Source organism: Dermacentor silvarum, chromosome 1 (genome assembly GCF_013339745.2).
Source record: "Dermacentor silvarum isolate Dsil-2018 chromosome 1, BIME_Dsil_1.4, whole genome shotgun sequence".
In the NCBI taxonomy this organism is placed as follows: Eukaryota; Metazoa; Arthropoda; class Arachnida; order Ixodida; family Ixodidae; genus Dermacentor; species Dermacentor silvarum.
In genome coordinates, this window is record NC_051154.1 from 161,726,629 (window position 1) to 161,751,889 (window position 25,261).

At 48.8% G+C, this 25,261-nt stretch overlaps 1 protein-coding gene across 1 annotated transcript; it reads left to right on the plus strand.

Annotated features, from left to right (window-relative positions):
* The first annotated feature begins 3,892 nt into the window (after window positions 1-3,892).
* Window positions 3,893-23,941, plus strand: LOC119436318 (basic helix-loop-helix neural transcription factor TAP). The gene is made up of 2 exons (XM_037703135.2): window positions 3,893-5,060; window positions 20,129-23,941. Exons 1-2 carry the CDS (start codon window positions 4,032-4,034, stop codon window positions 20,150-20,152), a joined length of 1,053 nt encoding a protein of 350 aa, XP_037559063.1. The 5' UTR covers window positions 3,893-4,031; the 3' UTR covers window positions 20,153-23,941.
* The last annotated feature ends 1,320 nt before the right edge of the window (window positions 23,942-25,261 follow it).

Here is a 25,261-nt window from a genome sequence, read left to right on the forward strand (position 1 = left end):
GGGCCCTGATAATTTTCCTGCTCCATGCGGCATGATGGGGGATGTTACTGTGGGCGCGACGGGTTATGGGGCAGATTTCCTACTCCCAATTTTTCGGAATGCCAGCTGGCTGCCAGCGGAGGTCCGGTGGCAGCAGCCCATAGACATCAGTCATTGGGCGATCGTTTTTGACCATGAATTAATCGCGAGCACAAGCTCGCGCACGCGTGCACACACTTCCACAAACTCTAGCACCACCGATCCTGTGACTCTCTCGGGCACCTTTGATGACCTCGAAAGTTTACCATAAGCGCACCATGGGAAAGAGAAAAATAAAGGAGCGTCAGGCAGGGAATTGCTATCGGCGCCGCCCAGCTGAGTTGAGAGGGAATGGCGAAAGTTAAGATTGCGCTCTTGCATATTGCACTACACTGCATATCTTCGTACTTCGCGCAAAGCATCGCACTTATTCCCGCGTGTTCCTCAAGTGTCCGGTAAAGGAGTTTCAGGACCACTGTAAGTTACATTAAGCTACCATCATTTACATTGAAGGCAAAACACTTATTTCCAACAAGAAAGTCGAAATGAACTATTTTCAGTTATGTGACAAAGAGGACTTGCCTAGCGAAGTCCCTTTGTCGAATGTCAGACACAGCTGCTAAAAATGGATAGGTCCTTTGCGGATCTCTTTATGATGAGCTTTGAGGGAATCTTTGTCAGTGCTGTGCCACTCGGACGATGGTTTTCAGTGTAATCCTGTTTAAGCCATAGGCCCGTGTGCACGAGCGTGTGAACATGTACACATCCTGTGCGTTCAAGAGCGCGGATGAGTGACGAGTGAAAGGAGTAACAGGTTCATTCACTAAAGTATCATTATTTAAATTGCAAGGCAAATGAGACCAGACCAATTCCAATATTGTGAGTAGTGTTATATGACAAAGCCCCCCTAGCCCACAAAATTTAACCTAAAGTGTCATTCCTTGAACGTTGCCTCCTCTTCGTCCGCTCTTCTCACTGGCCGACTGCTCTAAGGAAGTGGCGCGTTTTATTTTATTCTTTTACTTTATTTTTATTTTTCTCTCGCCGAACCCCCGTGACCGTGAAACCTTGGGCAGGATTTAGACCGAATGATGATGACGACGATGATTATCGATGTTAATTGCTTTTCTTGGCTTCCGGTAAACTCGGCTTCCGATATAGAGTTATTGTTGCCGGAGTAAAAATATAACTGAAAAGTTTCGAAAGCCGAAGTTGATTCGCTTGAATTGAATTGAATTCTGGGGTTTTACGTGCCAAAAGCTCAATTTGATTGTGAGGCACGCCGTAGTGACCCATAGACATCAGTCATTGGGCGATCGTTTTGAGGCACGCCGAGGCACGCCGTGTGAGGCACGCCGTGCGGATTAATTTTCCCCATCAGGGGATCTTTAACGTGTCCCCAATGGACAGCTAGGACACGGGCGTTCTTGCGTTTCGCCCCCATTTAAATGCGGCCACCGCTGCCGGGATTCGATCCCGCGACCTCGTGCTTAGCAGTGCAGCACCATATAGCCGCTAAGTCACCGCGGCGGGTACGAGATGCCCTTGCGCCCCATTGCTCGATTATGGGCACTGTGCAAGTGTGCGCCTGGCGGCTCCCAGGGGATTTCAGACACGGTGACACGAACTTGCACAAGAGGGCAGAATACGTTTCTACTGCACGCGGCACCTATTTTTAGAATCCCTGCGCTCACTTATACGGAACTAGATTAATTGGCAGCTAAGAACTGCCACTACCGGCATCCTTTGCGATTGAGGTGGCGTAGTGAAACTCGTCATGAGATTGGTCTGTTCTCAGTTACCTTGAAAATTTATAGGCACATTTGTACGTAAACTGTGTGAAATCTTTTATAAAGGTTGATTTATCACACGGATCACGCGGATCAGAATATCAAAAAATGGTAGGCGACCCTAATCTTTGACTTGTGCGTCTCTTAGTGGCACTGGTACCTCGGCGTTGCTGTTCTGTGCATTGGTGTGAGGTAATCAGTGATTTCTAATGAATTTTAATTATTCCAGACACTTCAGTAACTCAACTTGTAACTAAACTTTAACTCTGACATCATATCTATAATGAAATCCATGAATTTTGCACTGTACTATTTTTTTCGAATGTTTTCCGATTTATTTTGAATTTTGTCTCAGCTAATTAATTCTAATTATTCCAGGCACTTCAGCAACTCAATTTGTAACTAAACTAATGATCGGATATCATATTTATAATGAAATCCATAAATTTTGTACTGTCCTATTTTTTTTCTTATTTTTTTTTTCTGAATTTCGTCCCCGGTGTTCTCAGGAGGTGAAGTGGAAGTGCTGCGCAAGAAACAAGAGCGTCAATCGATGCTCGTGCCCCTAAAACCAGTTTAACGAACACTATAAATAGGAAACAGTCACCAAGCAGCAGTGATTTAAGAAAATGACCGAAATTAAGTTTGCAATTCAGGTGCGAAGCAAAAATGCATGAGAAATCTGTACGACGTGGTATAACAAGTTCTTGTACTTTCTTTGATAGATTAAACAGTAGCGCCTGAAAGTAAACCTGACTTGTATTTGCCTGGGCGGTTGCTTTAAATATACAGTAGATTGTGCCTAAACAAAGCTGGAATGGACAGAAAAATGTGTTCCGTTTGTCCGACGTTTCATTTAATTGAAGGACACAAAAAACGACAATAATCGTTTTATTGGATAAGCGTCCGAGGGTTCTGATATTAGTGTGGCAAAAAAAAAAGAGAGAGAGAGAGACTTTACTGCGCTCTGCTTTTAACATTATAGCTTCTTTTAGGCAATATTGATGTTCATGCGCGAAAGGATTCTCAATTCTGTGCTGTCCTCGCGTTCGAAATAGCGCTGCAGACTTGCAACTGCCTCTCTTGCTGTTTGATCCGAAACAGTAACGCGTATATGATTCAATAGACTCATATTCTTGGCCACTAACCTGACCGATAATATCTTCAACTGTCTCCTCACAGCAGGTAACAAGGACATCATCTGAGCTCTCATTCCTGGCGCTGTGAACGAAGCAGTAGTAGCTGCCTGGCTGCAAGAACCGACCTACTTCGCAGTGCTCTCTGCCACCTCAGATATCATTACTTGCTTAGCGAAGTCCTTACGTTGAAAACACCATTGCAACTTCGACATTCTTAATTTGCATTAACTTTCCCAGTACTGCCTGGAGGGATTGCATTTTCTTCCGTATTTACAGCATCACCATATGACACGTATGTCGAACTTTTCCTGCTCCATACGCCAGTGAGGTAGGTGGTAGCTTTGGATAAAGTTCCGCTTAATCGGAGTTCACAAAAACACGTGTTCCGTTCTGTTTAACCCAAGTTTGTAAACATTGCGTCTATAGGTGGCCAATCAAAGTTGATACCCTTGTTCTGTTTATCCTACATTTCCGTTCAAACGAGTTTCGTTTATCTGGAGTCCATTGAAATAACGAGTTCTCGGATATGCATGAATGGCAAGGCGCACTGGTCAGTGATGGGAATCCGTTGAAGCATCCACCGCCAGCATCGCTCAGTCCTCCGGATGTATGTATCAGCGTTGCAGTTGAACAGTTCACCTCAGTCGTAGAGAAGCGTGGCGCCCGGCCTGCTTCCGCATTCTGAATGAGCCATCGGCTTTCTTGTCCAGCAGCCGAACAAAGCGTTACGTAATGAGCCGCGTGAGCAGCCGGGCCGCCTCCTTGCGTGGAAGGGGCGCGCGCCGCACTTGCCGCGCGCCATCACCGCTCCTCCCTCCGGGATGAAGGGAGAGGGTGAGCCGGGCGGCCAGCTGTGTTTGCGCTCTCTGGCAGCTGTGGCCGCTGTCGCCTAGGCAACCTTCGGCGCATCCTCCTCCGGCCCGTCGGTAGCGGGGCACCCCGCCGGTTGCGGGCGTTGCGGCAGTCGAGTGCGCGCGGCCGGTGAGCACGCACCCGCATCAGAACCGGCCGCATCTCGTACGTGACGTCAGCAGCGTCTGTCGTGCTCGTGCTTGCTCGGCGGGCCGAGCGCGTGCGTGCAGCCATGAGCGCTGCGTCGAGCGACGACAGCGGCGTGGAGCTACACAAGCGGCGCAACAAGCGCAAGTCGAGCGAGCCCCGGCGCCGGCGGCTGCTGGGCGGCCGGCCCCGCCCCTGCCAGGATGCGGACACGACCGAGGACGACTCGGCTGAGGAGCGCGTGCCGACGATTTCGTCGGTCGCCGCCGGCCGCGGCTCCGTCATCCGCGAGGTGCGGCGGACGGCGCCGGATGAGGGCCTCGACCTGACCACCACGTCCAACTCGCCGGCTACCTCGGCCACGTCCAACACTGCCGGCGGCACCGAGGGCGATGACGAGTGCCTCCTCGACTTGCGCTCGACGGCGACCCACTCGTCGATCTTCGAGTCCCGCGAGACCGGCGTCGTGCTGTTCGGCGGACACATGACGCTGTCCGAGGAGTCGGCGCGTCGCGCGCCGGCTCAGCCCGCTCGGCCCGGCTCTTGGACTCCACCGTGCAAGAGACGCGCCGCAGACGACGGCGCCCTGGCTGAAAGCTTGCGGGACACCTCCTGCCTCCGGGACAAGCGGATAGCGCTCTCCGTGTACGATAATGCGTCAACGTCCTTCCCTAGTGCCAGCACGTCGACGGCGCGCGAGACATTCGACGCGAGTGACGTAGAACTAATTCCGAGGACTAGTAGGACGTCTCCGTGCTTGGACAGTACTAGTGGCGGCAGTCGCGCGGCGCAGCGCAACTACAAGGGCATGACCAGGCAACGGCGCATCGAGGCGAATGCCCGGGAGCGCTCGCGCGTACACACAATCAGCGCGGCGTTCGAAGCGCTGCGGCGCGCCGTGCCGGCGTACGCGGACAACCAGAAGCTTTCCAAGCTGGCCATCCTGCGGATCGCGGCCGCCTACATCGTGGCCCTAGCTCGGCTCAACGAGAAAGACTACAGCTACGACCAGCGGGCCCCCTCGTTTGCCGAGTGCATCGACCTGTGCACGCGCACCATCCAGGCCGAGGGCAAGGCCAGGCGCAGGAGCAGCGCGGCCGCCTCTGCCACGAAGGTATACACACCGACGTCATTTGCTTCTTTTTTACATAGCGGAGTCAGGTGCATATATGAATGCGTATAATTACTGCGCTAAAGCGATGCTCATAGTGTGACGTCATGTACGTAGCGTTCTACACCGCCCAAAACGTCCTCGTGCTTGCAGCTGATTCTACGCTGTTTGCCCAAGGATGATATGACCGACCGTTGCTGCAGCTGCATGAGTACACGTAAAAAGTTTCGCGCACAGGTTACTAATAAGTGGATGGCTTATTATTAGTCTGTGTGTCGAAAAGTTCCACGTTGTGCATGTTACGGGCTTGGATTCGATGTTCAGCGCGAAAGTTTCAGCTGTATTTTGCATGTGTTGTGCATATTTTTTTTAATTATCGTGGTTTAATGTAGTCGTTACCTTAGAATAGCTGTGAAGATAATTTATGCAGAAAAAATATCCTTAAATAGTCTGGCGTGGGAACACAAGTTCGTGATTGGTAGTTCCGTCACTCTTAAAAGAGTGACGGAAAACCTTTATCCCGGTCTAGTACTCAATGGAGATCCGAATCAGGGAGAGGAAATTTGAAGAGTACAAATGGGGCTGAGGCGCACTTGGCACCTAGACGTCAAAGAGGTAACCGGGGGTCTATATAGACGACGTTATTTTCGGTTGACGGGGCTGCTATCTTGGGCTGTTACGTGTGCATTTTCTCAACTTTGTGTTTAGTGAAGAGCCAGGTTGTAGCACTCGTGAAACGGCCGGTAGCGTCTGTACGGCCGTTTTCATGCACGTGGATCAACCCTAACACTGCGACTTTCGGTATTATGGTTGATTCTATTGCATTAATAGCCCATGATGACGGTGCTCGGACACCCTCTGTGAAGTAGGGAAACCCCAAAAATAGCAATAGAATGGGAGCCAAAAGAAAGGAAACAAACTCGGGGGCGGCAGGGGATTATATGGAGCGATGAGACTAGAAAATATGTTAGGCTGACGCAAAGTATATAGGCAAGGTCAGAGATCTTTGGGAGAAGACTTCATACTGCAGTAGACTTGAATGGGCTCATGATGATGAATTTTAATGAAGCCACTAAACTTGACCAGTCTTGGATTTGCAAACAAAAAGCAGGCCGTTCAGTGAGAACAAAAACAATACTTTTCCCTGATTATGTCCTAGCTATATTACAAGGGTTCGTTGTCCACTCAGATATGTGCTACCAGTGAACACGAATGCAGACCAGGCTGAATTGCCTCTGAAATAATTTACTCTTATTTCTGGAACAAACAATTTCTATAGTCCGAATATAAACGAAGGTAGACAAATTTTGTCATCTATTACATCAGGAAGTTTCTGTAGAACTTTGTATTTCTTACCTTCACAAATATTGAACAAAAGAACAATAAGCGAGATTAAAGAAATATAAGAATGAAAGGGCGAGCTACAGCGAATGTCGTGCACGCTCAGACATGCTGCGCTACTTCAGCAACGAAGCTGCAAGTCTGCATGGCCCACTGCGTCATGTATAGTTCGCTAATGGCACTGCAATAATAATAATAAAAAAAATGTTGCGTGAAAGACAGTTTTTGCTGCTTGATATTGCGCATGTCTGACGGAGTAAACCCGTTGGAATATCAGGGCATGCAAAATAAGCAAAATTTTAACTGTGTATAGACAGCTTCATTCTGTGATTGGGCGCCTGCTTTGATATACTAAATCGAAGGTTCTCCATCGTTTGAGCGTCAGAGGACGTCAATGATCTTCTCGACAAAATCCACTGCGTCCGCATAATCACGACGATGATGCTTGCGACTGTTCCCTATGCCGCCTCTTCGTATTGATGGATACTCCCGTAACGCCAGTGTAAAAGATCAAAAGTGAAAAAGAAAATAAATAAATAAAAATGAAGGAAGAAAAGACGCACACTGTCACCAACCAGCATAGTGCGAGTCAGCTTACACTTCGCTGACCGCAGGTTAATGACATATTTTTTTCCAAAATATTATTGCCTGATTCTAAGACACAAGACGCGGTGCAAATGACGCGTCCTGGGGAATGGCAAGGCCTCTATTGCGGGAAACAAAGGAGTTACGCTGCAAAAGTCCAAGCGAGCTGAAGCGAATGCAAAAACTTGCGTGAAGCCTTCGCTTGGGCATAGTGATTCTGAAATTTCTTTTTATACCTGAGCCCGTCGAACGTTGTGCTGACGGGAGGCACTTTACGCAATGCTGACATTGAAAGTGCAACTACTGGTACAGAGCGCCGTCGCGGTAAAACATCGGTCAGTGCATGCGGGTATATCGACTCCGGCAACCCACCTCCCGCTTTTTCCACTGCCAAGCCAGCGTGCGAGGTTCAATCGAGGGGGGGACAACCGTTTTCTCCCAAGCCAGGTGAAGGTGCAGAGGCTCTTGCGAAGGGATCGGAGAAAGCGACAGTGCGCGCACGGCTGAGCTCCTCAAGGCGTGTGCACTCGAACTCTATTTATAGCCCGGAGGCGGTCTTCGAAGTCTGCGTCGGTTCAGTGCTTCCGCTTGCACGGCAGCCCCCTCGCCAACGCAGGTTCGCAACCTCGAGGAGCTTTCCATCGACGTTGTAATCCCTGGCGTCACACACCATCTCTAGTCTATACGTGACGGATTTCGGTTAACGTTCACCCGCGTAGGACCGCAGCCGTGTCCGCGAGCGCCTTAAAGTTAAATTTCTGCGCATTCCGTTCCGAAATGGATGAGCTGGCCGCAGACAAAGTCTGGCGGACTGCAGTGTGACTCCCGCCAACGCGCGAGCCCGCGGGTGGACTCGTCGAAGGACTGAAACATGGTCCAATTAGTAGTGTGTATACCTTTATACTCGAATTCACCATGACAGCGCAAACTTTCCAAATAAGGGCAAAGGCTCGAAAATGCACCTAGCCTCGACAAGCGCTGGGTTTTTACATAACGCGCAGGCTTGGAACTCTGGACGGGGCAAACGTGAAAACAACTGCACAAGGACAGGACGAACGAAGTGGACAAAGGATGCGCAACATGGAAAGGGAAACAAACAGACATCCTACATGTATGCGAACATAATAAGCCATCCTTGCAGGTGGGGAAAATCATATCGGACGTTTGTAAGGGCCTCATTCAAGTAGTGATATATTTCTAAACAATGACATGGAAGGCGCGCTCACACAAATCGCGCCTTCATTATTTATTTATAAGGCTTTGACATTCCCCTTCTTTACTGCACGGTTACTAAAAGCGCGCAGTATACGTGCTTTTCGATAAGGAGTAACTTCAAGTCCGGGACATGGTATCGCCTATGCGTGTTTCCTTGTTCGTATTTAGAGAATTCGCGCTGCCGTAATAAAGTCGAGCTTAAAGTAGTATACTTCCAGGAATACTTTTTGTATGTCACTTTTGTTTAGCTGTAGCTGCCGTCCCCTTAAACAGTGTGTCGGATTTCACTTCCTCAAGCGTTCAACAAATCATTACATCATATTCCAATGCTACGAATTCCTTACACGCCACGTGCAATGTGGTTCCGGGCTTGAAGCAGGACTTCTCGTCACATAACCGCGCACGGTGGTCACGGGGCGTTTTAGCCATTTCACCGCCACAAAAGAAAACTCGTCAAAAAAGAAAGTAAGAGATGTTTGCCCCGAATGACCTGAACAAAGTAAGTATCGAGGGTAAATTGGTAAAAAGCGCACGAAGCATACATCTATTTCATTTTTGTATATACAGTTTGCCCTTTAGCGCGTATTGCTTGCCTCAACACTTACCTCTCGTGATTGGCATCGTTAGGAAGACGCACGTGGGGTAGTCCTGCTCACTTGTCACCGCTAAGTACACGGATTCTACAGAAGTCACGCAACTTCGAATTCTTTGAAGCTACACTTCTGGAGCTGTTCCGACATAACTGTATAGGCAAGAGCAGATAGTTTTACATATACACACACTTGTTTTCTCTTCACCGGGCATTAGGCTTTCTTCTACGTATAGCGTGCCATGCGCGCCCTATATATAGCGTGCCATGGCGGGTTGTCAACATACAATTTTCGCCGCTAATGTCGGCAAGTGTCGCTTCCTGTTCGGTTCGAAGCTGCAACGCAAGAGATTCTATAACTGTTGGGTCAAGTACGGGTAGCAATTAGTGCAGTGAAACGGTATAGTGCACCCGGTGAGCCACGTCCGAACCGAGCAAGCGGGACGCGCACCTGTGGCATGAAAGCCGTTCAAGGCTTTAGTGCCGGCCTTTAGTGCCGGCCGAAGCCGTCGCGCGCGGCACCTGAGCGCATGGAGGGGGGGCTCAGTGCTACGCCGGGGCGACCAGCAAGGCGCGGCCCCTCTCCGGGGATCCGTCGGCGGTCGAGCCGCAGAGGGGGGCGGCGGCCTTGGCGTCCTTGCCCTCCGCCACCGGCCATCCACGTGAACCGGACACCGCGCTGCCCCCTGGGCCAACAACCGCCGTAGCGGCAGAACCTGCAGCCCGGGCAGCCGCGACAGGCCCCCGGCCGACTAGACGAACGCGCACGCAGCCCCGGCGGGAGATGCCGCGGCGCCAGTCATGCAGGCTCAGGAGAGCGAGGCGCCGTGGAACCGAGCGACGTCGTGGCGGCAGTGATTGAACGGCCGCCGCACCGACGAATTCAATTGCGCAGAGGCACTTACTCACCGGTTACGCTATTGGGCGGCAAATGGGCTCCGCTAAGCTGTCCTCCTCGGCGCAGAGAATGCATAAGAACCACCTTCCGAGTCGTGACCGCAAGATTCTCGCGGTCCACGAAGGAAGGCTTCGAACGAGACCATCCTCACTTTAAATAAATTTGCAAAGCATTGTCGCTGGGTGCCTTGTTCCTTCCAAAGACTCTGCCACTTGCTATTCAGAATTTAATAAAGTGCAGTTGAAAATTCTGAGACACCGACTCCACTCCCGGATATCCCACTACACAAGCGGGCCTGGAACATCTCTGGCTAATCTTGTTATAGAGAGATTCTACTCGTTATAGGGGAACGTTGAGTAAGGTTAGGATGGTGATAACATTGATGACGCCTATGTATACGTATAAAGCGAGAGCAGATCTGGCCTGGGGATGACATGCTTTGTTTGATAGAAACTTGCATCAAGACTCTACGCAATCAGTTGCACGCATTAGGCGGTCTCGAAATGTTTACTGCGAAATATAACTTTGGAATTGAACACTGGAAACAGCGTTGAGTATTTCCTGCTTTTCTGTTTTATTGATACCTATCAATGCGTGGCACTATCTCTTGGATCGATTTCGCCCGCAACTTCTTAAACTCTATGATGCCTGAATAGGATGTAACATGACTATGCTTTCGTCAATATAATATAGCTTCAATGGACTCCGCGGTCATCGAGGAATATGAACTGCGCGCGAAAATGTAGTCAGCCATTTACAAAATGAGCTGACCTGCCCAATTTTTGCTTTCTCTTTTTGCAACCTGTTCCTCAAGTACACTCGGGCCTATACGGTGCACAGATCTAGTAGGTTTTGGCGCTTTTATATTCGGTAAGGTGCTTTCAAGAATGATCAGAACCAAATTCACTTGTCTCACGTTGTCCGGCCGATCCAAGCAAGCTAACCATGCATTATCATACAAGGAACCATGCCATAAGGGCTCATTATAACCCGCAAGGAAACTTCACACTTCCTTCTCGCATTCCTGGGAGACCCTGGTTCCCTGGACGTGTGTTAAAATAACGCAGTAACCTTGCAATAGACGTTCGATCGTCAGGCTAAACCCGCCTGCAGAGAGCTGAGAATGAAGTCGAGCAATCGGGAGGAAACGGCGGTTTCGATGGCGCACGTTAGAACCGATCAGACGAAATTCCTGGCGCGACTCTTTTTTCTTTTCGTTCCTGCATTACCGATTTCGCTTGAGGGCAATGAACGAGGTGTGCGGCCAAGTTTTGTAAGCATTACTTCGTCAATGCTCTAGGCTTGCCCACTTAGTGGACAGACTAATAGATAGATAGCCAGGATAGATAGCCATAGACTAGCTCCAGTTTCCAAGTGTCCGTCCGCCATCTTGCGGCAAAATGCATTGACGTTCTACTTCATATTCTTGTCAGAGGGAGTATTGCTTAAGCAATGCAGGACAAAGGCTATGTAGAGCATAAGTGCATTTCGTGGAAGATGTTGGGGTGTAAATTTTTCTCACTACTGTTGCTTGCCTCAGGATGCCCAAAAAGTGGACTTGCAACGTGGGCGCTGGAATCATTAACAAAAAAGTTGGTAGATTTTTGTGGATTTCTAGAGTGAATCAGTAATAACGCGTCACCGAAAAATAACGTATTCACATCGATACTGCAGTTTTTTTTTCTTTAAAGACCTTTTTGAGAGTCCTCACTGAAACGCCCTGTAGATGGAGTCCCAAAGGGACGGCGTCATCCCGTGGGCAGTGCGGGGAGGAGGGAGAGCATCGATCAGGCCGGAAGGGGGCAAGCGGTGGCGGAGGAGAGGAGCTGTAGGAACAAGTCTACGCTGGCGGGGTGCACGTGCGGCTGCGCCGGGCCCCGCGGTTCCCCGAAGCTGGAACTCTTCCTCGAACTCGGATCGTAGCAGCAGCCACCTGCTGTTGCTCCCTTGCCTCCCACGTCTCAAGCTTTGCCACCCGGGGGGCACTGTGGGGTCCAAGCGGAGGCGAAAGATGCGGCTGTGCGGGCCGTACCAGCTGCATTCATAAATGCCGCGTGCCATGTTGATCGGGCTCTTCGGCGACAGCATAGGACTTGTATTCGGGGGCTTCTCCGCAACCAGTCACGTCTCGATATGTTTTGCAGAGTCGCAGTGATAGCAGATCTCTTGTTCTCTTTTCGAAGTTCACATTCTGATGAACCGGAGACCGTGCTTTGGCAAGCATAGAAGATGTAGAATATGTAAAGCCCTAGTGCTATTTGTTTCACTTGGTGCTATTTCGCTTGCGATTTCGCGCATGTACCGTCCCCAGACGTTGCAAATCAGCCGTCGATTACTTCGTGCATGCGATTTTTGAATGCTTGGAGTACTCAGCTTCAGCTGTCTGTCTGCTCTTTCCTGTCGCTATTTTTTTCCTTTTCTGAATTTTTGCACTACAAAAATCATGTCTGATAGTAAACACCAACTCGCCAAGAAGAAGTTATTTTACGTAATGGAGTCAGTGGAAGACGACAACATGTGGTGCGCAGGACAGAAAAAAAAAGAAAAAGAAAGAAAGAAAGAAAGAAAATGCACGAGGACGGAGAGCATGGGGGAGAGAAGGGTTACGTGTTGCCTCAGATACCAACGATGACTCTCTCTGGGCGACGATGCTCTAGACCAAACGCTCGAGGTCGTTGCCTCGGTGCTGGTAACCGTGCGCGTCAGCACGCGCCTCTTTCAGCATCGTTGTGGCGCAGGCGGTCTCCACAGGAACGTCAATTCTGGAACGCCGTCGTCATGGCCCCGTGAGAGCGGGTTGTAGGTCCAAGTAGCTTTATTTTGCTTCCCAACCAGGCAGCAAGCGCTCTCTCAAACACTTTCTGAGAATTCCATTCGTCATTTTCAGCGCTGATGATTGCAGGGTCAAACAACTTTTAAAATTTCTCATCACGGACCACAAACAGGGCCATGTTTTGGGGGCGGAGGGTTTTTTTTTGTAGTACCTACCTTCGTGGTGACCACCAATGCGGCCGCGACTGTAGTCGCTAGTATAGGTACCATGTGAAAGAACCTGGTTTCGGCTCAGGACTCACACCGGTGAGCTGTTGAATGCGTGACTGTCAAGGGGGGAGTGTCAACTTCTCAACGCAATCTTCTCAGCTTAGAAAGAAGGGGGTGTTTGGGGGCAAGCTGGCTTCGGACAAGAGAAAAGAAGTGAGAGGGTGGACGAGGTGGGGTCGGGGGAGCCCCCGTTGAAAGAACGACCAGCGAAATCGCGCGCGCCAGCGGCAACAGTCGAGAGAGCGGTCAGCGGCGCGCTCACCTGCGCGTTCCTTTCGCCGCGCGCACAGGTGTCACGTGCGGCACCGCGGGAGCATCTCGCGCAAAAAGGCAGCGGCATCTGGGAAGCGCGTGCCGCTCGCCTCGCTTCCCGGCACAGGTAGCCTCTTCAAGCGGAACGTGCACCGTGAGGCGCGCACGCGCGGGTGGCCGCGCACCGGAGTTAACGGAGTGGAACGTCGCGGCGCTTTAATGAACGCGGGGCGGCCATCGTGTGTGAGTCGCGTCGCCTTGCAGGCCGCGCTTGAGGAACGCGTGGCTCAGGGGCCAGAAAGACGCGCCCTCCTAGGGCCGTCGAGAATGGAGCGATATCGCTGACGCAGCCAGTGTCCGCGCCCTGCCCTTGCGTCGCCGTCGAAGGGTTAAGATGCTGTGAACTGCCGCTGGTTGCAGCTTAACTTCGTATGTGCTACCGGTGACCTCCCAGCGGGTGTCAATCTCCTCACCGTAACGGCCATTTCGTTTAAATTCTGCCACACGCGTGTTTGGTATCGAAGAGATACTTCTTTTCCGCATGCGAAGCACTCTTCGAGAACCCAGCCCCACGTCACTTTGTTCAAGTGCAACGGCTGCCCCTGAATGGAAGGAAGCAGGCAAACAATTTTGTAACGGCCAATAATTTCTCATGCAATCGAAATTGTAACTACCCGACTGCGAACTTGCAGGACGAATAAAATTGATGTGCTATCGGCATCAAGAGTTTACGGGGCGTGGGTCGTATCTAAAAAAAATGATAATCTCATCAGTTTGGGAACATACCTTCGCTATTCTGGGCCTGTATTCACAAAACTTCTCTTACGTAAGACAGTTTCCTGATTGGTTGGTGCTTGGGCATCCGCCACTCACAATAGCGATTGGTGTGCTGATTGGCTGTCGCCACAGCGATAGGCAATCGCAGGTCGCATGTATGAAAAAGAAATTTCGTGAATAATGCTCCTGGGGCCAGATTCACAAAGCTTTTCTTTCGCAAGTTCACGTTGCCATTGGCTGGCCGCCTTCGCTAATGCTATGTCTCGCATTCGGATTGGCTGAAATTCTTTCTTCCGAAAAATCCTAGCGTAAGCCGTTTTCGTGAATTTGGGCCCTGATTTGCTGCCTGTACTATGCGTTAGGCTTGGTGTAGTATGGTTTTACTGTCTGCAGGCACAAAACGCCGAACTCACGTTCTGTAATTTTTTTGACGCCGGCTGTGGTTATCCAGTTACGATGCGACGCGCACCTTCAGAATCAAAGTGCACGCGCTTCGTCATAACCGAGGTTGAGATACGATCGTCACTAGCAAACCATAAGTACTTACTGCAAGTGTGGAAGAGGGTGCCCGGAAACAGTCTGTTTTACGTGTCAATGCCAATTACTGCGTTTGTACAACAACGACGACGACAATTATTTCAAACGAAAGCACATTATCGACGTCCAGTTAATCAGCGCACCCGTGTGCCTCAAAAATACTAGAAATTCGCCCGCAGATGCAGTGTTCAAGTGATTAAGAGACGTAGAACAAAGAATATCGCTGAAGCCAGCGTTTCGACAATGGGTCTGACCACTGTCGATCAGGAATACCTGGGATAACGTAACAGAAAATTTTATACATTTTTACATAGATATGCCCTTGTCAGCGGCTGCCGCATTCAGGTTGGGCGGAATGCAAGAACTCTCATGTACCGAAATTCAAATTATCACATATTACTACATCTACGTCGGCAGAACTTGCAGCCCTCCATGCAGCTGTGACCTACGTCACCGAAGAGCCGGCACAGAAATGAGTCATGTTTTGTGACTCTAAGGCAGCCCTTTACAGTATCAAGTCTGCCTTACATCACAGAACTTAAGAGCAGATGATATCCGACATCAGGGAAGTACTCCACCATGCTCTGGAAACAGGGCATAGCATAGTCTTCCAGTGGATTCCTGCTCACTGTGGCATCGTCGGCAACGACATTGCTGACAGGGCTGCCCGGTCAGCCCACGAAGACACCCAGACGCGTCCAATACCTTTGGCGAGAACGGATACTACCAGGGAACTTCGTCTACTTGCACGCAAAAAGTCACAAGCTTTCTGGAGTTCAAATGCTTTCAATAGCCGATTGTATAAGTTGGACCCTTTGCTACGGCTACAATTGCCATCTAGCCTTTCCCGCGGCGAAACGACCTTGCTGTGCCGCTTGTGGCTGGGAGTGGCGTTCACGAACGCTTACTCACATCGTATGGGAATGGCCGAGAGCCCGATGTGCGACTCCTGTAGGTGCGAGGAAACCATCGAGCACCTATTGTGTACCTGGCCTCGCTACGACGTACAACGCCTCTCTCTCAGGACAACTTTAAATGGACTGGACTCGAGACCGTTCTCTGAGTCAAAGATACTCGGACCATGGCTATACACCCGTCACTGGCACAAAAAGCGACGCGTGCATTAGTACAGTATTTGAAGTGCACCGGTTTTAGAAACCGCTTATAGTGTCCCTGTGCATCGTTCCATGTGTACTCAGTACTGACTCTCTCCCTATTTTCCTCTCCCTATTTTCCTCTTCCTATTCCCCCGTTCCCTTACCCCTAGTGTAGGGTAGCAAACCGGACGCTTGTCTGGTTGACTCCCCTGCATTTCCTCTCCTTACTCTCTCTCTTTCTCTTTCATGTACCGAGCTTTGGGTGCACTTTAAAGAGCTCCAGGTGGTCGGAAATTATTTCGGTGTCCTTCATATCTGCATTTCATAGCGAATCAATCAATCAATAAATCATGTGCGCCGGTATCTCGATACTTGATAAAAGAATCTTGCAGGAGCGTCATGACGTATAATTATAGGCAGGATTTCGTGGTTAACATTTGCTGGCTATCAAAAAATAGCCGCGCAACCTACGCCGGTAAGAATGTTTAATTGTTGTTCACAGTTAACTTGCGCAGCGCGGGATATTTTAGTTTTCTCTGTAACCATTTAATTAGGCAAATATAATTGATCATCTTAAGTACGTATTTTTGTGCTTGTTAAATTATAAAGGTTTAGAACACCGCTGAAAACATCCAGTCAGTTGTCCCACGTTACCTTGCGCGCATTCTTTTTTTTTTTTTTTTTTTAAGCGAGATTTTCGTTGCTACCCTTCCTTGCTACTTGACGGCTTTTAATTCTGTTGGACTGTCGGTTTCTTGCAAGTGAGCCGATCTCACCCAGAGACACTGTAATAGTAAACCGGACTGAGACTGTGTAATCAAAGGTGGTGACTTGGTGGCCCGACCCTCACACCAGTGCACGATGTGTCCGCTCGCAATAGTTTTAATGTGCTTCGTAATGCGAGCCGACACTGTAGGCTGTGCAGTCCCGATAATGCTATCGCAGTACACTCGCTCAGGTGTAGCATGTGAACTTATAGCTCCTTTGCCTATTTCTGTGTGTTCGGCTTCGGGTGTGCCGCCGATTCTACGACACAGAGCCAAGGTACGTTCGTTAACAGCGCGCTCGAAGACAGTGCGGTGGCAGCGCGCAAGCCAGCCAGCCTTCGCGCGCTTTCTTTTCAACCCGGAAAAAAAAGTCCGCGCGAGAGGGAGCATAGCACAAACAATTCAAGGGACGTTTAAAGTATTGGTGGAAAAAAAGCAGGGAAGAGATTGATACGACCTGATTTGATCTCTTACAGTCACAGGTAGCGGTACAAGGTAGATATTGGAAAAAAAAAAGCCAAATGAAATGTATACAAAAATGCTAGATAAAAAAAAAAAACATGTATAGCAAACCTGATTAAATCAAGTGGGCTAGATGACTATTTGTCACCGCCCCGTGTCAAAGGGGATGCCATTAAATCATCATCATCATCGATGTTATCGACGTTGGTCGAAATTTTTCTCATGTTAACAGGGGTACGTTGCAGTGGGGCTACTTTAGCGCAGTCATTGACTAGGGGCTGCTCAGTCAACATTTTTGTCTCACTTAAACATAGCCTTCAAAAGCAACGTTTATAACATGGCTAAGCTTAGCTAATTATTTGATTACGGACAATGCAAAATACATCCTGAATTGTGCAAGGTGACTACGGACAACGTCGCATCAGTTCAATCCGCAAAGAATATTAAGATCCTGGCTAACATTAGCTGGGACACCCTGCATAGATGCTTTACTAGCCAACTAATGATTCATTGACGATCTTGAAATTACCTTGAACGAATAAAGAGAGAGAGAGAGAGAGAGATGTTGTTCTAAATGTCTTCAGGGTCCCATGCCGCATCGAAACTGAAAAAAAGAAATATCTGGTGCACGAGTAAATTCACCGAGAAGGACGTACGCTGAGCACACGAAATGGCCGGTAATGGTTGCGTGTCGCGCGAAGATCTACGCTACTTTATAACGGAATCGGACACCTCGCGAGATTCGCAAGCACGCTCTAGGCAGTAAGCGTCTACCATAACATGAAGCGCCCTGCATTCGCTGTCAGCAGAGGGACGGCAGAAAAAAAAATGATGGCGAAGGGGAGGCGTGAGCAGAGAGAGAGATTTGTAGAAAAAAAAAATAATGAAGTCAGCTCGTCGCATCGTGCAATGAGATGCCCGCACGGCTAGCATAGGCGCAGGGCCCAGCATCGAGTCTGCGACGGCGGCGGAGTGCAAACGAGCCAGCTGTTCAAAGCGAGCGGCCGACCAGGCCCGCCGGCCCGCCTCGCGAGCCGTGACGGCGAGGGGTAAGTTGCAGGCATCGGGCGAGAGGAGGAGGGAGGCCGCTGCCGGGGCGTGCACTTGCTGAACACGCACACCTGTTCCGGCGTCTCTTCTTCCTCCCTCGGGCGGCGGGAGAATTCGCGGCGGCCGCGGAACGCGCCACGAGCCGCAGCGACGGACGGAGCGAAAGAAATACAAAAAGGAAAGAAAAGAAAGAGAAAAGCACGAAACACTAGTGCGCTTAAAAGAGGAAGAATGAACGAAATGACTAGCAGAGCAGGCCCTCGGCTTCGCTGGCGCGGCTCGTTGAAGTGGACGAGCATCGCTTTGGTGCCTCTTATTTTTATTTTCTTCTCTTTTGGCAGCCGATGTTCCTGTAACTCCCCTTCGCGCTTCTTGAGCAGTGTGCAGCGCTTATTGCCGTTTCCAGATACGCCTCTCGCAGTGGCCTTTCTCTTTGCGCTCGGCGCTTCCCCTCCGCTCGGTCGGGGTGCTGGGCTCGTTCGCACAGTGAGTCGTCTGTGTGCTCTCTCGCGTCTGTCGCCGCACAATATGCCCGGGCGTACGATGCGCCGACCACTGAGCTGGCGTTGCCTTTCCTTTTGATTTCAGCCGGCCGATGCGCCTTTAAACGGGTCGCTTTCTTTTTTTTTTTTTTTTTTGGTCGCGTGTGAAATGCTTGGACTGAAGGCTATTTCAGACACTGCTGAGTTTCCGTGAACGTTACGTATACGTTCTCCGTATAAGGTCAGTGTTACCGTAGTGCGTTATTGCTTACCCTTTAGATGAAACCCTTCATTTGTGTTTATTGCAATATACCGTCAAGATGATGAAAGTGCAAGCGAATTCATACTCGCGTGCTGCCATTCTTCCGCTTACCTTCTTTCTACAATAACTGTCAAAAGAGAGTTTTAAATGAGCGTCGCTTGCGGCCTGCTCCGCTCACAATTCAGGCACTGAGGTCCTCCAGAGAACTGCGTTGATTCAAGCGTGTCAGAGCGTGTTTTATAGTGACGCAAGCGACGCGCAGTCAGCTTGCCTGCAAAATGATGAAGATTCCAAGTGAACGGCATAGTCTCGCTCCCCTAAATCGGCTCTTCAGTGGTGCGAGGGCAGCGTTGTCTTTCACTGCATGAACGTTGCGCATACATACGCACGCTAGCTTTCTCGCGGAGCAACTGTGTGCAAATCGCTAGGGTACAACCGTCTTTAGTGGCGCTGACTGTAAATGCTCAGCTAAATCTATCTAATAATAGAACGTGTTTTGAGCGTGACTCGACTGCCCGCCTGATTTCCGTCGATCTCTTATTAAAATCGTATTGAGCCAAAATAAAGTCAATAGTATCTCCATGCTTGTCGATTTGTGAACGAAGGAACTTAGTAAAATATTTATTGGGCGCATTTCGGGGCCTTTTTATTGAATATGTTCTGTGGATTTCTGATTTTTTTTAACAATTAGTGTGTCAGCGATAATACTTTGTCTGCTTTTCGAGGACAAACGCGGATTTCATGGAATGTTATCACCGCATTAAAAAAATAGCGTAGCTTGCACTGGAGGCGCAATGCTAAAGGGACAGCGGAGCTGATGGGCACCTAGCTAGTCCTGCCTTTTGGGCTAGGCTAAGCACTACCAAGTCATTCCCAGCATTTTCCGGCATTTATTGATTATTGATCGATTATCGATTAGCTATTGATTGGCCATCGATGACTAAGCTTAAGTAGTCCCAAGAATGCTTAGCTAGACATAGCCAGGCTCAGCTTCGCTAGTTCACAGGGGTATGCGCCATTGCGCCGTCTTAGTTTCCTCTTTCCTGCGGTCATACGGATCTGAGTGAAGAAGTAGCGAGGGGTAGTTGAGGATCACGCCATATAAAACTTCAGTTGCGCAGTGGTATCTGCTGTCCAGTGCCAGCCGTTAAGCACTGCAACGTACGCGCACTTTTCAGGTCAGCCGGTGAGGCCCAGAATGCGGTTCCATTTGTGGACAGCATCAGGACCCTTTCGAATGTGCCCGCCTGCGCACGTTGCCGAGGTGATGTCATCCGAAAGAGCACGCCGAAGGTTCGAAATTTCCGTCGAGCTCGGAGGGATGATAGCGGATTGCCAGGTCGAATAGTTTGGGCAGAGGTTTCAGTTGTGTCAAGGGACAGATGGGGGCGGCTAATTAGAGCGCCTGTTTCGCATCGCGGGAAACAGTTCGCTGATGTGCCGGCCGCTGTGATAAGAAACGAGCTGCCTCGCGAATAACAATAACCACAGCTGTCGTTGATGCAGCTTTGTGATACGATGGATGCTTAACTCGAAGGCGACCGTATATATAGGTGCCGTGGATGGCGGTGTCGCCTTTGGGCTTGCATCATTCAGCGTATTTCGCGTACGCGTGGTATGGCAGGTGCATGTCTTCATTACCGAATGCAGATCATTCGCCCCTTAGGCCCGTGATGTAACGCGCAATAATTTTCGTCTGTTGTTTTGCTTCGCAGGACTCCCTGGAGCTGTCCAGCTGACGTCGGGACGAGAGCGGCGCGGCGGCACCCAGTCACTCCACGCCCCAACCGTGAGCGCCGCCGACTGCGCCAGCCCCGTCATCCGCCCAACGAGCGAGCTTGGCTCAGCAACGCGCCATTACCTGGCAGTGCTGCACCAACCATATTGCAGAGAAGCTTACGCGCTCCGTTGTGTAGAGACTGACGCAACCTGTGTGCAAGCTGCTGAGTGTGATAGCAAGGAGGAAAAGAAAACCCGAACTGCTTTTTTATTTAAGGAATTCATTAGTGACTGTCTTGGTGCGGCGTTTATTTTGTCATTGTTGTTGTTCTTGCGTATTTTCTCGCGAAAGACGGCGCTTACGGCAATTGTTTGAGTGGTGCTTCTCGTCAGAGTGAGGAAGACGGACACGCCTGGGTAACCAAGCGACATTTCCGCTATCCGTGCTGGCGCTGTCGCGAAAACTTATCTGACTGGCTGCTGGACTGGCCTCGAAGCTGACGTTGCTTCCCTAGCCCAGTGATTTGAGCATCAACAAGTGATTTGAGCATCAACAAAGCATGATTCCATTTGGCGCCTGGGATACACTGGCTGTTAACTTGTCCTCACATTTGCCATTTTTAATTTGTCCAGCACTCATGCGTTTTGCTATCGGGGTCGAAAAACACTGGTTGCATGGGCCACCGGTATTGGAGGCTCACTACCGGTAGGCAAAAATGTTTCCTTGTGACAAGCCGTCCCAACAACTTGTGCGAGGGCCATGATTTGTGGACACGCAGTGGCGGTCAACCCCAAAACATACAAAAAAAAAATGAAAGAAAGAAGAATGAAAAGCAAATAGATTGGAGAGGACAGATAAACTGTTCTAATTATTTCTGTAGGATGGTTAAAGACCTTGACCATCCGCTACTACTGCACCGTCTTACCTAGACATCGTCAGACGGATGTGTGTGGAAAGTGCAGGTGTGGGGCCTAGGAAGTTAGGAGCAGCGCGCCTGTCAGTTCTCAGCACACTTTTTTTTTTTTTTTAATGACGCGTCACTATAAACAGTGTGGCGATAAGTAGGGTAAGAAAGTGTGACCAATATGCCACAAATGAAGCAGCCAGTTCGCTTTCAGTCACTTCCTCCCAGTACGCACGCAGTTTTGAGATCGGTGTCTACAGTCAGTGGCCAATTTAGTTGTTGGTGCTATTGTATTTCAGAGAGCCCATTGCTCTATCGTCGGCGCGGAATTTCGCGCATAATTCCTTTTTTCGCTGAGATAAAAATACCGCAACAGCACCGCGCACGCATTCTGGCATAAAACGAGGCACATTCGGCGCATGTTAGATGACTTCAACCTAGCAATGCTGCCAGAAAGTGGTAGCTCTCGTGCGTGTGAACCTGGCACCCGTAAATCATTTGGAAGATGAGACAGAGATTAAAAGACTGAAGTAGTTCAAATGGTGGTAGCTGTTATAAACATTGAGTGTCAGGGTGAGCTACTATCAGACACGCATCGCAGGATCCAAACGAAGATGAGCAGTTAGCCCTGTTCGTTGTGCGTCACCGGATGACGACGTGTTGTAGCCTTTTAGAATGAGGCAGTGTAGCTGACAAGTTTAGTGAGTTTAAGACAACGAATGTAGCGAAATACTCCGTCGGCTATTTGTAGAACAAAAGCATGATAGTTGATTTTCTTGCTTAAGAACTTAATGAACGGAAGAAAAAAAAAGCTCGTGGCAACAAAAGGCGTCGATAAGCGGCCTAAGTGCAATTAAGAAAATATGAGCAGGGCTGATAGGCTGATTCTAACTCGTCTGACCAACTCTGATCATCTCCATCGTTCGCCAGGTGTCGTTCCAGCGTTATTCCATGATCTGGCGGTCGGCGTGACATACACGATAAGTGCAGAACAAAAACGAATGACAATAGTTTGTATTTCATTGGCCCTCTATTCGTTCTAGTACATGGCGGCATGCTGTTGTAAATTGTTGCAGCGGCACGAATGGCCACACTCTTTCTTGTTGGATATAGTTGTTTTGTTCAGCCAAAGGGAGAGGAAACAGAGCACCTGTTAAATGGTTTGCATCACTGCATGTGCTAAGCACACTTTTTCGTCTGGTTTTGAGATCCAAAGCTAAAGCCGCAACTACGCTCTAAAGCTAGTCTTTCAAGGCCGGAAATGTCGTCTGCATATAATATTGAACAACGAGTGCTTGTTTATAATTAGCACCCATCCCAAAATGAAAAAAAAAAGAAGCGCTGTTTGGGGTGTTATGGGTGCGTGTTTTTAACACAACAACATCAAAACAACGTCTGCTCAGTCTTCAACTTACGCTCGGTTTATAGTCAGCTCTTGAACACGGGCCACAGCAGCCGCATTCCAAATGGCGCGAAAATAAACAATGCTGGTTCATTTTGAATTTACGTGTTCGTTAGAAAACACTGTGCAATTAGGATTGATCCATAGTCCACCACCGCGTCACATACAATATGGCAGCTTTCGGATGTTCGACACCATCGATCATTTTGGATCCTACTTGAAGAAAAGAGTTTTCTTGAACTTTGCGCTTCTGCTTCCCGGGTAAAGAAAGAGCAGCGACCAACTCTCGTTGCACCTTAAAGCTTTCGTTCTTAAATGCTGCGGTGTCGAACGACAGGAGAGAAAAAAAGAAGCAACAATAAAAGCTGCAGCGAATGGTTCCCGAGTTATGTCTATAATTTGTCTTCAAAAATAAGAAATTGCTAACAAATGTGTTCGCAAGAAAAAAAAAAAAAAAACAACGTTGAAGAGTGCAATTGGAGCCTGCGTGCTGCTGAAATCATTGTGGCACAACTTTATCTTGTGTAATTTTTTTGCTGAGAGTGAGTAACATTTTGGTGTTCAAGACCAGCCGGCCTTGGCTATCGTACCGTCCTGACCGCCGGCTCTGAACCGATTGTCGTTGCATACAACCCGTCCATGGACGCGCACTTGTGAAGATTTACAACCTCGCATTTGATTCGTTGAACTAGGAACAAGCAAATGATGCTTTCCCGTGATTTAATCCACGTCTCTGGACTACTTATACAATACGGAGAGTGTTTATGCACTCGTAAAGGCAGTGCACTGACCTTCACAAAGGTGGGAAATTGGATGACAACCATAACAGGACCATCCACTTAACTGCCGTACATTTGAGGATCACTAATGCTAGATATAAAGTTCAGGAAGGTCTACTAAGACTTAAAATCTGTCTTGTTTCTATTCTGCTTGTAAGCTGCTCGCGGAAGAGGGTCATTATCCAGTGACTGACATGTATACACACGTAGTGCTATGTGTGAATTTAGTCAACTCGAGGCAGCAATAGGTGACAAGTACTCGTCACTTATCACATCGGCGCGAAGGGTATGAAACGACGAGGGAGCGAATTTGAAGATTACGTATTTTGAATTGAAATTTCTGCTTTTCAATTGTCTACGAGTTGAGCAACTTCCAGATGTGAGCGCAGCTGTTACGAATGGTGACCGCGCTCTCATAGTACCACCGCGCCCGCCATGCCGAGTGCGGCCGTCAGTCATAGACCGCTGCCAAGCTTCACAAAAAACAGCTGCGTTGGCGGATTTCGTGCTTTTGTGCACGTAATAGCTGGGCACACTGTGGCGCCTCTTTATACTGTGTCGACATCTAGTGAGTGTACGTGCATTATTTGTAGTGTGGAAGAGATGCCGTAGTGTGGAAGAGGACATTCGTGCCTGACTCAAGTGCCCGCATCGTTCATTTCATTGTGTGCGAGACCAAAATGGGTGTGCAAATCGAAGAATAAATTATATATTTGCGTCGAACTCTCTTGAGTCCCATGCTTCTATCTGCAGTCCGGGCCTGGAGCCGCATTCACCGAGGAAAAAACAAACATCGGTAAGTATACATAAGACATGTCACTGACCGGCATTATTTTCTTCATCCACGGATGAGCAAAAGTGCAACACCGACAAGATATAGTCTGCGCCTTGGCAGAAAATGCTCACTTCACGTGTATGTGAGAGAGGGAGAAAGAACAGTGGGATCTGTTTCCTGCTTACGACTTGAGAAATATCTGGACTACGTCAAAAAAATTCTGGGTCGGTGTTCACAAAACTTAGCTCTATTTCGTAAACGCCATCGTCATCGACAAGGCGAGCATCTGGTTGTCACGACGATTGCTATTATGAGTGGTCACCACCTAACGCCGGCCAACGAAAAAACGTTCGTATGCAAGGAAAGTTTTTGAATACTGGCACTGAGCATGTATACACAAAATTTCTCTTAGGTAAGTGCATGTACATCATGCGGCGATCGTCCAGTTATAAGAGCCTTTCTAATCGGGGAACGTTCTGACGTAAGCAGGACTTGCGTAAATACGGACCTTCCGTCTTTATTCGCCAGTTCGTGTTGCCCTAAAGCCATGAGGAGATTGTCGTATTCTGTTATTCTTAAAGGAACCGACCATCTATCAGAACATGCAATGAGAGATATGTTGGTGCTGAAAAGATCATGCTTCACGTTTATAGAAACAAGCATTTCGCCGACTTTCTAAGCTAGGATTTGTATTATTAATTCGGTGCAGAATGAGTTATGCAAGAGGAATCGAAGCGGCACTCTACGGAAAACAATCGCCGTCTAAACTGCCCGCTTACTGGGTGCACAGAGAAATGGGCGCAGAACAGTTTACTCCTGAAAACAATGTCGGAAGACGATCACCGTTTAACTTACTGGGTGCAGGATGATACTGTAGCAGAACAGTTGGCCCCGGAAAACATTTGTCCCCAAAATTACAAAGGAAAACGTGGCCCAAGAAAATTATGTTATATGGTTAATAACATAGATCGGTGAACACATTAGATTCGTGACATTATCGAACACAGTTTCATGGAACGCTATTTCATCAAAAATATTCTGCCCCTCTATTATAAAGTGCTTTAGCGAAGCTAGTTTCATCTTTTATGTTTACTAACAGAAGTTGACGTATACTAGTAACTTCTGCGTAACTAGCGAAAGTTACACAGAACAGAAGTTATTAGTAGATGTAGTAGATGTTAATAGACGATGTATTAGTAGAAGAAGTAGATACTAGTAGAACGGAAGGAAAGATGGTCACACAGAACTGTTATGCTAAAAGCAAACGA

Coding starts and splice junctions, on each gene's coding strand:
- LOC119436318 (XM_037703135.2), top strand. CDS start 4,032: ATGAGCGCTGCGTCGAGCGACGACAGCGGCGTGGAGCTACACAAGCGG. Junction 5,061..20,128: donor CGGCCGCCTCTGCCACGAAG/GTATACACACCG, acceptor TTTGCTTCGCAG/GACTCCCTGGAGCTGTCCAG.